The sequence below is a fragment of the Nannospalax galili genome, unplaced genomic scaffold (assembly GCF_000622305.1).
Source record: "Nannospalax galili isolate Female #2095 unplaced genomic scaffold, S.galili_v1.0 scaffold1200, whole genome shotgun sequence".
Taxonomy (NCBI): Eukaryota; Metazoa; Chordata; class Mammalia; order Rodentia; family Spalacidae; genus Nannospalax; species Nannospalax galili.
The window spans coordinates 2,364,675-2,380,227 of NW_008347131.1; the positions used below are offsets into that span (position 1 = coordinate 2,364,675).

At 39.7% G+C, this 15,553-nt stretch overlaps 1 protein-coding gene across 1 annotated transcript; it reads left to right on the forward strand.

Annotated features, from left to right (window-relative positions):
- The first annotated feature begins 325 nt into the window (after positions 1–325).
- LOC103742581 (olfactory receptor 4C12-like) lies at positions 326–1,255 on the forward strand. The gene has a single exon (XM_008843675.1). It carries the CDS (start codon positions 326–328, stop codon positions 1,253–1,255), a length of 930 nt encoding a protein of 309 aa, XP_008841897.1.
- The last annotated feature ends 14,298 nt before the right edge of the window (positions 1,256–15,553 follow it).

A 15,553-nucleotide genomic window follows, 5' to 3' on the forward strand; every position in this document is an offset into this window, starting at 1 on the left:
CATCAATCTGAAGTAAAAGAGAGGTTTGCAACTCCTCTCCAGACTCTAGGAAATAAAATCTATTTTTCCTGGGTCTGTTATGCTTTATAAGCATGCATTTCAGGATAAAAACACAGAGAGAGAGAGAGAGAGAGTCTATGAGACTCAGCTAAGAGAAGTTTGAACTTTCCATTTCTAGGGACCTTGTAATGATAAGGACTCCTCTTTGAAGTGATAGACTTGTGAAGATGCTGAGTTTCAGACTAATTCTATTATTCTATTTTCCTTTTTTCTGAAGGTAGAATGTTTCTTCTTGCATTTTTAAAAACCCAACCACTCAACACAGATGGAGAATAAAAGGAATGTGTCAGAATTCATCTTAACAGGTCTTACCCAGAACCCCCAGATGCAGAAAGCAGTGTTTGTGACCTTCCTGGTTCTGTACCTGGTGACACTTTCAGGCAACCTGCTCATTGTGGTCACCATCGTCAACAGCCAGCTTCTGAGTTCCCCCATGTACTTCTTCCTGTGCCACCTCTCTATGATCGACACAATTTACACTTCTTCTTCTACTCCTAAGCTGATTGTGGACTCCCTTCAAGAAAACAAAGTCATCTCCTTTAATGGATGCATGGCTCAAGTCTATGCAGAACACATATTCGGAGCTACTGAGATCATCATCTTGACAGTGATGGCCTATGACCGGTATGTGGCCATCTGCAAACCTCTGCACTACATGACCATCATGAGCCACAAGCTATGCATCCTCTTGGTGGGAGTGGCCTGGACAGGAGGGTTTCTCCATGCAACTATTCAGATCCTCTTCACAGTCTGGCTGCCCTTCTGTGGCCCTAATGTCATAGATCATTTCATGTGTGACTTATACCCTTTGTTGAAACTTGTCTGCATGGACACTCACAGCCTTGGTCTCTTTGTTGCTGCCAACAGTGGGTTCATCTGCCTGTTTAACTTTCTCCTCTTGATGGGATCCTATGTGATCATCTTGCGCTCCCTGAAGAACCACAGCTTAGAGGGGAGGCGCAAAGCCCTCTCTACCTGCATGTCTCACATCACGGTAGTCATCATATCCTTTTTACCTTGCATATTTGTGTACCTACGCCCAGTGGCCACACTGCCAGTTGATAAAGCTGTTGCTGTCTTCTATACTATGGTGGCCCCTATGCTAAATCCTTTAATCTACACCCTCAGGAATGCTGAGGTAAAGAATGCAATGAGGAAGCTCTGGAGAACAAAACTGACTTCAGATAGTAATTAAACATCATTACTGAACATCACACACACACACACACACAGGTAATATGCGTAATCTAGTCCAACTTTTTTTTTAATCTATTGTTGAGACTATCAGCTGTAGTGCAGGGTTGGATAATATTTATTCCTTAAGTACAAAGTAAACGGCTGTAATCCAAATTTATTTTTTCTTTTCCCATACTTTGGCTGAGAACTGATGGCTTCTTTTGTAAAGATTCATTTATTAATTTTATTTTATGTGTATTTGTATGTGGCCTGGATGTGTATATGTATACCACATAGGTGCAGGTGTCTGTGAGGCCAGAAGAGGGTGTCAGATTCCCTGGAACTGGAATTACAGGCAGTTTTGATCGAACCTATGTTGGTTGTAGGAACAGGACCTGGGATTTCTACAAGAGCTTCAAATATTCCTAAATACTGATCCATCGCTCCTTCCCAACTGTTTCTTAATCAATATTTATAAAGAAACCTAAAATATCTCTAGAATTTAAAAAGCAAAAATATAAATAATTGTTTTGATTTTAAATAATTTTATGTAATTTTGAGATCTTCATGGTTACACATCATTGAAAATAACATATATAATGATGTTACTTTACTTTGGACTCTTGGCTCCATGTAAATTATTTGTTTTATGGATATTATTTTTATTAAATTTTGATCATAGAGCAAAAAAGTGACATTTTATCTTATGGCCACTAAAAGTGATACTGCTTTCAAATTTTATTAGGTTAGGTCCAGTCAGGGGACAGACTGCACAGTTCTGATTTGAACATATGAAGTTTATACACAATGAATGATTTTATTAGAATTAATGATATCAGAGTAAAAACTTCTTTGTGATTATATGCTGAATATCAAAGAAAGGTACATGCTTTGAGAGTAGGTTATTCCCAGAAAACTAGGATCCTAATATTTGGGAAAGATGTAGTGGTTGTCCAATGAAAGGTAAAGAAGTTTATGTTTTCTTAAGTCAAAACTAGTTTATAACAGCTGAACAGAGGCTGATATCTGTCTTCAAAGTGTGTCGCCCTAAATGTAACACCTATATCACATCCTCTCCTCTCAAAGTTCACAGATACTGTGTAAGAGAGAGTGGAAAGATTACAAGAGTCAGAAATAGTGGATGAATACAAGGAGACTGATATCCGGTCACAAAAGTACAGTTCATGTATGAATCCAAGCACTTGTGTCAGCATTTACAAGACCAGTGCAAGCCCAAAACAGAATTCTAGCATAGATGGGGAAGGTAGGAAAGAAGCCCTAGCCCTACCTGAGGATTTGTTGTCACTAGGACAGCTGCTGGGAAAAGGTGTGTCAGTTTTCTTAAAAGATAATAATGTCAGGTAGGTTGACCAAGCTCCGGGGTAAGCATACTCAAGAGCATTTTGGAACACAAATTAGGGCGAATAGGCCTTAAAAAGAATAATAATAGAGGGCATGAAGTTGGAGGGAGCATAGAAATTTATGGGTGGAGATGGGAACGAGGGTCTGAATATGATCAAAATACATGGTAGGAAGTTCCAGGCCAGTTGGAGGTACCAATTTAATGTATGGTACACTAAATTGGGTGGGGATGGTAATGGGTTGCAGATAAGGAATGCGGAACAAATATGATCAAAATATATTGTATGATAGTCCCAAAAATTCAATAAAAACTTTAATAGTACATTGTATGAAACTCTCAAAGAATGAATAAAAACATTTTTTTAAAAGATACCAACAAGGTAACCATAGTTCATCTTTAAATGCAGGGAAATGAAATTATGATGATACTGGTAAATAAACAACTGAAGGATAAATAAAGGTAAACAAGCCACATTAGGACTGTTTTCACATTTTTGGTGTTACAAGTAAAGACTATATGAACATAAAAAAGAAAAGAAACTGTTACTGTCAATCTGTGAGTTTTACACTGGAGAACGAGAGGCTAAGACTGTGAAGAAGGAGCTGTGTTATGGATTTACAGTCTAGGCAGAACATGTTCATCACAATGCAGAAAACCAGAATATAGGAAGTTAGTCAGGAGTGGGCCTTAACAGTTAGATCTTAGAAGAGTTAAGGAAACGAGTTGGAAGTAGATATGATCAAAATATATTATATGCATGCATGAAATTCTCAAAGAATTTATTAAAAATTCTGTATGTGTTCATGAGCAGCACAAATTGGGGTGACAAAAATTAAATTCCATTTAGAGTAGCATAAAATATTAAATATTTAGGAATACATTTAATTGAAGTGGTAAAAGCTAGATATGTTTACTGAGGACTCTAAAGCATTCAGGAGTGTCGGTGAAGATGACAGACATAGATACGTATTTTCTACATTCATGTTTTAGAAGAATTATACTATTAAAATATCCATAGTATGCAGAGCAATCTAGATATTCAACCTAGGTCTTCCTCTGAATGAGCTTGTGTTTTAAAGAAAGCTGATGCCATATGAATAAAAGGTGCCATAAATCCACTGTGTGGATCTGTGTTATAGTTACTTATTGACTCGAATTACAGAAAGAGATTTTTTATCTTGCCAGTGTCAAACCTTTTCTGGAAATTCACTATTGCTTACTTGAGATCTGGAAAAGTGATGGCATAAATTTATTACAGTCATTTTACCTGTTTATTCCCCATCTCAACTTCATGTTAAAATATTTAATTGGGGGCTGGAAATATGGCTCAGCAATTAACAACATTGGTGTTCTTGCAGAAGGCCCAGGTTCTAATCTCAGCACCCAAGTGGCAGCTAACAACTGTCTGTAACTCCAGTTCCAGGGGATCCGACAGCCTCTTCTGTCCTCAGCAGGCATTTCATGACATGATGCAGGCAATACACACATACACATAAAAATAGTAAATAAAATATTTTTTAAAAAAGAAGAAAAGAACTAGTACATTAAAAAATAAAAGTAAAAAATGAAAAAATATTTAATTTGACAAATAGTATATAAATTTAAACTGTAAAATGTGATAATTTGATATATGAATGCACTGCATAAAACTTTCTAAAACAAACTAACACAAACAGAACCATTCATAATGTACAGTGGATCCCCAAATGTGTTTGTTCCCATGCATCTGTGGATCTTACACTGGGTCAGAGCTGTTTTCCATCCTGAGTCTGCAGCCTTGGCTACTGCCCCATCCCTGACATATGGGACTTTCCACATGCCTCTCGTTCTCTTTCTTGGATGTTCTATTTATTTGTAGTTCTCTTTCTTCGATTTTTTATTTATTTGTGGTTTTCAACTCAGAGTAGTGATTATCTTACTGACTGAATTTGGAAGAATTCACACTTTTCCAATTTTTTAGAAGTGAGAATAGCCCATTAGTTCATTAAAAGTTAGCATCACTAAATGGACTGAGCAAGTAAATACATGGATATGTGTGTGTGTGTGTGTGTATGTGTGTGTGTAGGTGTGTACACGCATATGTGTGTATATATACATATATATAACAATAATAATTTTGAAATAGATCAGGATAGTGACAGAATGGGGTGGAATGTGGGAGGAGATGGTAGAGAGGAATGAATAGAAATGACATAATACAATACAATACAAAGAATTTAATTTTTTACAAAGTTTGTTATGATTCTAAAATTAAGCCACCCATTCTTTGGATTTTCTTTCTTAGTAGACATTACTATTGCAACTTTGTTACTTATCGTTGGTTAATTTAAACCTGGGTTTTGTTTTTTTATCAGCCTTGGCATGTTTTATTTAGGTACATTTTATTCATTTATTCTAAATTTTTGAAATTGTAGTTGTGCATTTGTTCATTAAAATTCCCACAGATGCTGGAACTTATAGGCACAGGAAAGGACTTTCTGAACAGGGACCCAATAGTGCAGGCATTAAGACCAACAATTGAGATCTCATCTTTCTTCAGGCAGAGGGCTAAAATCGAAAAAACAGATGATGACAAATGCTGGTGAGGATATGGAGAAAGGGAACACTTACTCTCTGCTTGTGGGAGTGCAAACTGGCTCAGACACTTTGGAAATCAAGGTAGAGGTTCCTCCAAAATTCTAGAAACATATCTACCACATGATCCAGCCATTCCACGCTGGACATATAACCAAATAATTGTATAACATACTACAAAGATGCCTGTGCATTCATGTTCTTTGCTACTCCTTGACAATAACCAGGAAATGGAGACATCCAAGATGTTCACCAACTGATGAATGAATAATGAAAGTATAGTACTACACAATGGGATGACATTTAGCTTTTTAAAATAATTTTTATTTTATATGTATATTTCCTGCATGCATATAAGTGAGCCTGTGTCATGCAGTGCTCACAGAGGTCAGGAGATGCATTGGATTCCCTGGACCTGGACTTAACAAATGGTTATTAGCCAACAAGTGGGTGCTAGGAACGGAACCCAGGTCCTCTGCAAGAGCAACCAGTGCTCTTAACTGCTGAGCTAACACTTTTCAGCTTTCTTCACTGTTACTGTTTATTATTTTTATTGAATTTTTATGTATTTCATGTAGAACATCTCAATCAATCTAAATTACCTTTATATCCCCTTTCCCACTGGCCCCCTCCCATTACCACCATCGGAATTCATGTATTCTGTCATTTGTCTTAAGGCCTATTGTGTCAATTTAGTGTCTCCAGATGTCCCTCAGTGCAAGTTCATCTACTGAGGTCTAGTCAGCCTAACTAAAGTCTCTGACTTTAGGAAGATGAGCTCTTCCTCACCCAGCAGTAATTAGATGTCACTATTTCTTCAGCTAAGATTGGGGTCAGCTCTCCATTTCAACAGTTCTATGCTGGGTTTTCATATGTTTGAGTTTGCATGGGTCCTGTGCATGCTGACACCATTTCCTCTACAACTAAGGTTCATGGAACATATCAGAACAAGGTGTAGAGAGAAAATTAATACATCCCTCTTACAAGTGAAGCTTACTTACACAACAGACTGTGATGCACACAGAAGGCCACAGTTGGTCAAGCTTTAAAGAATAAGAGACTGCAGTGTATAGGATAGGACTCCTGTGTTGAACATCATCCACCCATGGCTCAGGAACCACTGCAGAAAAGGGGGCAGAAAGAGTGTAAGGCCCAGGGCTGGTTCATGAACACAGGGTATCAGAGGCTTCCAGGCCACTTGAAGCTTGCACATGTGAACTGTGGCAATGGTGGTATTGCGCACAGAACCTAGGTCAACTCAACAAGGACCCAAAGGGGAGGAGAGAAATAGGTGACAGGTTGGCCCTAGACTGAGAACTATTGCAGACTGATTGCTGCTGGGCAAGAGAGAGTATGACTTACACTTGATCACTAGATGGGCTGACGGACTCCAGTGGATGCATGTACAATGAAGGACATTTGGGCATGCATGCTTGAATGACTAGGACTTAACATGTATCGTGGAATACATGAGTTTCGGTGGAGGAATGGGGAAGGCTTGTATGGGGGAGGTGATCTAAGTTTGATTAAGAACTGCTGTATGAAATTACAAAAGATATATAAATATAGATAGATGATAGATAGATAGATAGATAGATAGATGATAGATAGATAGATAGATAGATGATAGATAGATGATAGATAGATGATAGATGATGACGATAGATAGATGACAGACAGATGATAGATGATAGATAGATGATTGATAGATAGATAGATAGATAGATAGATGATAGATAGATGATAGATAGATCTGGTCTTCCTTCCTCTACCTCCCAAGTGCTGAGATTATAGTGTGTGTCACCATACCCAGTTTATGTGGTGTTGGTAGATTGAACTCAGGCTTTCATGAATGCTAGACAAGTACTATACTAACTGAACTACAGCCCCAGCCCATTTTTAGGTTTTTCCTATGGTGGGATGGGCAGGTTTTATTTTCAATTTGTTGGATTTTTTTGGATTTACATACAATATAATTTGATAGTGTTTAGATTCCTTCCTCCATCTCCCCCAACTACCCCTCACCCAATTCAGTGTACTCCACTATATGTACAACATGGCCTATAGAGTCAGATTTGTGTCCCCATATATCTTTCAGTGTGGGTCCATCCTCCACTAAACTCTCAAAATAATACAGACCATCACCATAGGCCCTGATTGCCTTCCAGAATTTGAAGGTAAGACTCTGTTGCTGGAGACAAGCCACACTAGGACCTGGAACAATTGAGTTATTTTGTGTGCCCCTTACTGCTTTCTTTTTCTCATGTTAATAGTTGTGGTTTCATGGATTTGTAGTAAAGGGATTTTGTTCTTTGCTGTTTTTCATTTTGTGTGCTCATCCTGCTGGTAAGTTTTATAAATCTGTGTATTTGCTTGATAATGACTATCCTTTTAGTTCCACAGATAAGATTCCCTTAAGTATTTATTTTGAGGTCATACTAGTAGTAATGAATTTCATCATTTTTTTTCCTCTGAGAAAGACTTTTTCTCAGTCCAAAGTCCCATACTGCAAACTATAAAGTTTTCAAGTCAGTCTAGTGAGAGAAGGCATTATTCTCTGCCCTGTACTGTATGTGCCAGGCATCATCTCTCTAATCTGTCTGCATAGATCTGTGACTTCAATTAACTCCCTCAAATGCATAAATTTGTGAACTCAAACAATTGATGGAGACACTCTGAAGTTCTCCAGAGTCCTCTTATAACTCTTCTCTTGTTTTCTCTCTCTTGCCATCTATATTAGTCACTTTTCTGTTGCTGTAATAGAAATACTGACCCAAGCAATTTATAGAAGGAAGAATTTATTTGAGCTTACAGTTCCAAGGGAATTACAGTCTTTCATGGCAGGGAGGCATGGTGGCTGGAGGTGGCTGGAGCAGGAGCAGCAGAAGCTAAGCTCTCTTGCTTCCCGTGCCTGTAGAATGTGAGAGCTTAGCTTCAGCTGCTCCTGCTCCAACCCCCTCCAGCCCCCATGCCTCCTTGCCATGACAGACTGTAATTCCCCCTGGAACCATAAGCTCAATAAACTCTTCCTAATGGACATATGTCCACGTGGGGTGGAATGTGATGGTTTGAATGAAAATGTCTCCCATAGGCTCCAAGTATTTGGCCATTTTGTCCCCAGATGATAGCATTGTTTTGGGACGTTTTAGAAGGTGTGGCTATCCTGGAGGAAGCACATCACTGGGGGTGGGCTTAGAGAGTTCTTAAGCCTTGCCAGATCTCCAGTTGCTCCCTTGCTTCCTGTGCCTGTGTGATGATGTGAGAGCTTAGCTTCTGCTGCTCCTGTCCAGCCACCTCCAGCCACCATGCTTCCCTGCATGATGGACTGTAATTCCCCTGGAACTATAAGCTCAAATAAACTCTTCCTTCTATAAATTGCTTGGGTCAGTGTTCTTATTACAGCAAGAGAAAGTTGACTAATATAAAAATTTGTACCAGAGAGTAGGGAATTTCTGTGACAGACCTGACCCTGGTGTTTTAAGGAGAATGGGGAAGTGTTTGGAACTTTGGGCTAGAAAAGCCATTGAGTGCTTAGAGTTCATTGCTGTGGAGCTTGAACAATTATGCTGAAAGAATTGCGAACAATGGCAGCCTGGCTTGTGAAGCTTCAAAGGGAAGCAGTGACTATCAGGACTGTTTGCATGATATTCTGAATTGAGAATCTGTAGATTCTGGTTGGCTGGAGCTGAAGAATCAGCTATGATTAAGAAGAGACCAGAACCTTAAGTAAAACCTTTGCTTTATTGGGACAATTGATGCTGGCTAGCTGGAGCTGAAAAATCAGCTCTAAGTAACAAGAGACCAGCATCACTGTGGTGAAATCTTCTGGGAGGTATTACCCCAGGGTCATCACATGTGGGGGACTTGAGCCTCCATCTCAAGCTGGAAGCAGGACTTAGTAATGTGTAAGAGTCTCCTGTGTGGTTCTGGTGTTGAAAGCATGAAAGGGTCACAGAGAGCAACTGAGGCTTAGCACCCTGAGAGACCAGGAAAAGCCATTGGTGAAAGTGTAGCCTCAGTTGCAGTAAAGACCCCAGAGTAGAAGGGGTCATTGAGAGAATCTGAGGCATTACACCCCAAGAGGCCAGAAGAGGCCATTGGTGAAGGTGTAGCCTCAGTTTCGGTGGAGACCCCAGTTTTATGGAGACGCCAGGACTGTGGGACAACAACCAAGGGCAGCAGCAGGTATGGAATGGAGCCGGCCTGGGTCTGCAAGATGAGCTGTGTGTGCTGTGAATGGCAGAGTCAGAGAAGTGGACCTGCCAGAACCCTTTGCAGCCCAGAAGACATGAGTGAATCCCAGATGTCCAGACTTGAGCTACTTTGCTGGACTTTGGTTTTGCTTAGGTGTGCCCAATTCTTCCCTTTGAAATAAGACAGTACTTGTTTTGGATTTTACAGAATCCTACCCACAGTTAAGAGACTTTTAAAAGAGACTATGGACTTTTAAGTGTTTGGATTTTTTAAGGACTGTGGGACTTTTAAGGTTGTACTGTCTTATATTGTTATATTGACATCATATCTTGGGGATGAGAATTGGAAAGGTTGTGGTTTAATAGTGATCTGTTTGTGTGTCAAGTTGTCAAGGGGTCAATTGTGCTGGATAGCTTTAGTGTCAAGTTGAGACACCTGGGTTGAGGGAACTTCAATCAGGGAATCGCCTCAATAGAGCTGGCCTGTGGCCATGTCTGAGGGGCATCTTCTTATTGCTGAGTAATGTGGGAGGACTGAGTCCACTGTGGGTGGTGTCACCCCTGGGCAGGTGGGCCTGTGCTGCATAAGAACGCAGGCTGAGCGGGGCCAGGGGAGCAAGCCAGTAAGCAGTGTTCCTCCATGGCCTGTGCTCCAGCTCCAGCCTCTAGGTTCCTGCCCTGAGTTCCTATTTTGGGCTCCCTGATGAACTGTGACCTGGGAGATGTAAGATAAATAAACCCTTTCCTCCCCAAGTTGGTAGTGGTCAGAGTGTTTTATCACAGCAATGAAGAAACAAACTAGGACACCATCTCTTCTCTCCTTTTCCTTTTCTTCATCTCCCTTTCTCCCACTCAGTACTACTTTAGGGATATTGTGCCCTGCAAATTCTAGAAGGCTTAGCCTCCTGAGATGATTCACATTTTCATGTCTTCAACTCAGAGAATGTTCCCATGATGCTCCCAGGCATTGCTCTGCATAGATAGTGAGGGAATTTCATAAAGGTGATAAGACTAATTTTGTGTTCCATCTCTCTCTGCAGTTAGTCACTGTTACTTGTTTTCTGATATCTAGTCTGTTGCAAATCATTATTTCATAGTTTATACACTATGGACAGAGTGAAATCTGTCCTGTGTTCCCCCATCTTAGCTAGCATTGGCATTCTAAACACAATGGAAATAGAATATGAAAATATGTGTACCACATGAAATAGATCAAAAAAGAAATATATATATGATTCTGTTTAGAAGTTCCTAAGCATAATCAATTCAACATCATATTCTGAAAACTTTATTGTCATTTAAGAGAATGGATTAATTTTTAATCTAATGCAAATTTATAAATCTTAAACCTAAAGAAGTATCATGTTTAATAGTGAAACACTGAAACTTCTCTTTATTTTCCAGGGTCATTTTAAAAGCAGAATGTCCCTCCAGTGTATGAGTCTTCTTTTAACAATAGAATTAGAATGCTATGAACATTACCCACCTGATATCAATTCAGGAAATGTACAGGTTTTCAGCAAGTGAGGTGAAGAAATGGGAAGTATCCTGAGTGTCTCCAGGTCCACAATCTCTTAAAGTCTGGCTAGCATTTCTACCTGTATACTTCAGTACTTACAACAGCTCACTTCAAACCAGCTACGTGTCCTGTTATTTCTTGTTAGGAGAACCCATTAGAACCCTTTGACAGCAAATGCTGCTTGAAAAGTAAAGAGGAAAACAGAATCTTTGATTCTTTTATTTAGGTAACTTCTGATCTCTTAAAATGTTATTATATTGCTCAGGCTTTTGGAATAAGCACGGCTATATAAAATTCACTATCATCTTCCCCAAAACCAGGAAGAGATTCTTTGCCAACAATTGAGTAGGAAGTATTTTGGAGGAGCTGCTACTTGAGTATTTATAGAAGGTCCAGTAATCAGAATAAACAAAAGGGAAGGCAGATGTTATCAGGGCCAGATCTCAATAGCATCCTGCAAAAGTGCTTTTCTTAGTAAGGTAAAAGATCTGTATGATATAAAGACTATGAAGAGGATGAGGAGATGCCACTATCACCAAATGATTAAACTTAACCTCAAGAGATAATTAACAGCCTCCTGATACAGTGGCGGGGGGGGGGGGGGGGGCATGGACCTGCCTCCTTCCCACACTTTGCAAAGAAGCCACTCCCCTTCCCTTTTCCAGCCAATTGATTGACTACAGCCCCTCACAGGGGAGGGTCTAAGGGTATGAAAGCTGGGAAAACCACAAGGCTGGTCTCTGGTCATTTTGTAAGCCTGTCTAGAACCACAGGATTTATGCCTGGGTGTGGACTTTCAAACACAGCTGTGAAGGGAGAGGCGCCTGCTCTTCTGTAAGTAAACCTGCACACCAAGCTCAGTTAGCAAGTCCAATAAACTGGTTAAGATTCTTCAAACCGAGAGTGGAGAATTCTCAGGTTATCACAAGGATCGTGGGAAGAGGGAATTGGATGCCACATCCGCCTCCCAGCAATGAATTTGACTTACAGGGTTGTCCATTTTTGCAAATGCACACACCCATGCACAACACAGACAGCATGTGGAGGTCAGAAGACAGTTCTCAGGAGTCAGTTCTCTCCTTCTACCATGTGAACTCCAAGAATCTAACTCAGTTCATCACGCTTGGTGGCAGGTACCTTTACCTGCTCACCCAATTTGCTGAACTTCAATGTTATTTCTTGATTTTAGTCATTTTAGTATGCTTATAGAAGAAAAAATATTATTCCAGAGGATTCTTTAAAGTTTTAGGCCACCATGCTTGCAAGTTAATCTGAAACATTTCCTGGAGACTACAACAAATTTATATGAACAAATATAATGGAAATGGACCCAGGAAAATAGTATTTGTATATATATTCATATGCACAGGTACATGAAAAAAAAAAGGAAACAAAAAGCAAATGTAAAATCTAAGGTCTACCTATGTCTTTCTAGCCCCCTCTTATTAATGTTGTTGGGCTCTTTTTCTTTTTGGTTCTTGTTTTTTTGAGGCAATGTCTATAGCCCCAGCTGGCCCGGAACTCCATATTGTAGTCTAGGCTGGTCTTGATCTTACAGAGCTCTGCCTGCCTCTGCCTCCAAAGTGCTGGGATTAAAGGCATGTGCCATTGTGCTTGGGTCTTATGAAGGCAGAGAGAGGAAAAATGAAATGGAGAGGCTGTATGTTGAGAGTGGAGTGAGGGTAATACAGAGGGAGAAAGAGGAAGAAAAGATAAATCACAGCACAGATGGTTAAAGAAAATAAGAGAAAAATATTATTTTATAAGTTTATTTGAAAGAAAGTATATGTCCTGTGTGTATGTGTACATGTGCACACACATATATATCAATATATGTATGTATGTATATATACATACATTTATATATGTATACATGTATATACATACATTTATATGTGTATATATGTACATACACATATATATATGTATATATAGTTAAATAGAGATATGCTCCATTGGGTGATAGTGTGCCCCTCAGAAGACATAGACTATCTAACAAAACCTCTAGTGCCAGACATGGGATATATCCCTTCAAGTTGTTCATCAGGAGTGTCCAGGAAATTCCCAAAACAATAACGGTTTTTGTCACTGCCCTTGGTTTCCACCTAGAATTTAAAGGAAAGTCTTCATTGTTGAAGACACCACAAACTTTGGACACAGGACTTAGAGGAATCCAGTTGACACTGGAAGCATCTCCCTAAGGACTAGCTCTCATAGTATCAAAAGGTGCTGCGGAAGCTGCATGAGAGAAAACCAGTCAATAGTTTTTTGTTTGTTTTCTGTTTTTGAAATATTTTATTTATTATTTTTATTTTATGTGTATGAGCATATTGCCTGCATGTTTGTTAGTGCATCTGTGTTATGCAATGCCTGCAGAGTCAGATGGCAGCGTTAGATCCCCAGGAACTGAAGTTATGAATGGTTGTTAGCCACCATGTGGGTTCTGGGATTCAAACCTGGGTTCTCTGCAAGAGAAGCTAGTGCTCTTAACCACTGAGCCATCTCTCCAGGACCAGCAGCACTTTTATCCAGCTGTACAGCCTATGAACCACAACAATGATCAGTAGGGAAATATATTCTCAAAGGTACGGTAGTGATGCTTTTATCTTGAGGGTGACCAAAAGCTGTCTAATTGAGCTTAAGGTTGTTGTGTGACCCTATGCCTAGGGAGATGTGACCAAACATATACTCATCCCACATACATAGCTGATGATCGAATGAAGTCAGGATACCACCAAAGTCCAACTTTGTGAACCAGTGAGTTTTATTAAGGCTGCCTATATGATTATGGCTGAGGGGTTATTTACAGGATCAGAAATGACCCAAAGAGCTACATCAAAAAAGCCCATACACATGGGTGACAGCTCACAAAAGCAGGAAACCTGGAGTACACTGTACAACTTTCAGGCAGCTCAACAGATTGGAGTGTCTTCTCTAGATTCCTCAGCATCTTTGCTGGTCTCTGCTTCTTCCAGGCAGCTTGGCTAGTCTGAGCCTCTTCTAGGCAGCTCAGTTTGTCCAAAAGCATCTCTTAGTAGCCCTTATGTTTATGTATGGCTGGGAATGGAGGGGCCTAGGCAATCTGGTCATTTGGGGTACCTGCTGAAGATACTGAGTTGTCTACTCCTGAGCCCAATGAGCTTCCCTACAGGATGGAATATTTCACTTTCCCTTAGAACATCTTTCTGTTTACTTACCTTTAGGACTCCCTGTTGTTTACCTCCCTTTAGAATATCTTTTTGTTTCCTTAACTGAGAACATCTGGTCTCAATGAGCTTCCATCTAGGATGGAAGGTTTTATCTCTGAGGAAATTGCTACCCAAGGAAGGCCTGATCAATTAAAGAGAATTCATTCCTGGTACTGTAAACCTAGTGCCTGGAGTGGTCATACAACCTAGAGAACATACTACTGCCATTTGTTTTCCTAAACCAATATAATTTCCAACTGTATTTCTAGTAATAATCCTTATACTCACAGAAAAGTGTCTCTTTCATCTCCCATCAAACAAGCTAATTTTTGCAACCACTGGAAATGATTACGAAAAATCCATAACTGGTCAAACTGTAGAGAACAAGTGACCATGTGGTGCCCAGCCCCAACTGGTACAGCTACAATGTGATCCCTAGACCTAAGGCTCAAAGAACATTACAGAAGATGGGGGAGAAATGTTGCAAGAGCCAGGGACCAGGACATCTGCTGCTAGATAGTGTCTTCCAGATATGACTGGAATGTTCCTCCCATGAAATCTCAAAAAAACCTAAACAAGACCTGCATAATGACATCAGTAGACAGGCCAATGGGGATGATGGAGAGTTGTTAAGGTACCACCTCTAGATGAAGAGCTACATACAATCAACGGCTGCTAAGAGAGTGGTCAGCCTTACACATAAGAGCAACACCAAATGGGCTCAATAGTTTATAAATATGTATGTGTCATAATAATAATTATAGAAGATGTCTTGAACTTGTGGAGTAAAGGAAGGCATGGGTGAAGTTGGAGGGAGAGAAGGAAGTGGTGTATATACAGTGCTAATGTAGGAAATTCTAAAATAAAAATTAAAACATCTTATATGCTTGTATGAAATTCTCGATAAAGTTTTTGTAAAAATTAAAAAATAAAAATAAAATAATAAAAAATTAAAATAAAATAAAACCAAAAGTTCAGTGCCTTGCCACAATGGGAGGAAGATCTTCCCACACCTATCACCCCCTCTAATGCTCAGGGACTTTTGCAAAAGAAGTTGGCAGAGAGAATGCAAGACCTGGAGGAAGGGATGGGGTGTTACCAGGAAGTGTCCTCTAACCACAATGCTGGCAAGCTATACTCACACTTCCTTTCCACACACATCAAGGAGTTTATGGGAAGTCAGTTGCCCCCCTCCCATCCAATCAGTCAACTTTAGCTACATGTGGGAGAGGGGCTAAGAATATATAAGCCGAGAATGCTGTGAGGCACCTCTCTCATCATTTTGTGTGGCTGTTGGGAAGTCACAGGATCTATATTTGAGTGTGGACTTTCCAGCGCAGGCATAAATGAGGGGGCACCCACTCTTTGGTAAATAAACTCCACCCTGTGCTCTATTAGGAAGCCAAATAAACTCATTAGGATTTTCCAAAAGAAAAAAAAATGAGCAGAAAAAAATATAATATATATATGTATATATATA

What these genes read in the sequence shown, in the direction of transcription:
- LOC103742581 (XM_008843675.1), top strand. Translation starts at nt 326, where the DNA reads ATGGAGAATAAAAGGAATGTGTCAGAATTCATCTTAACAGGTCTTACC.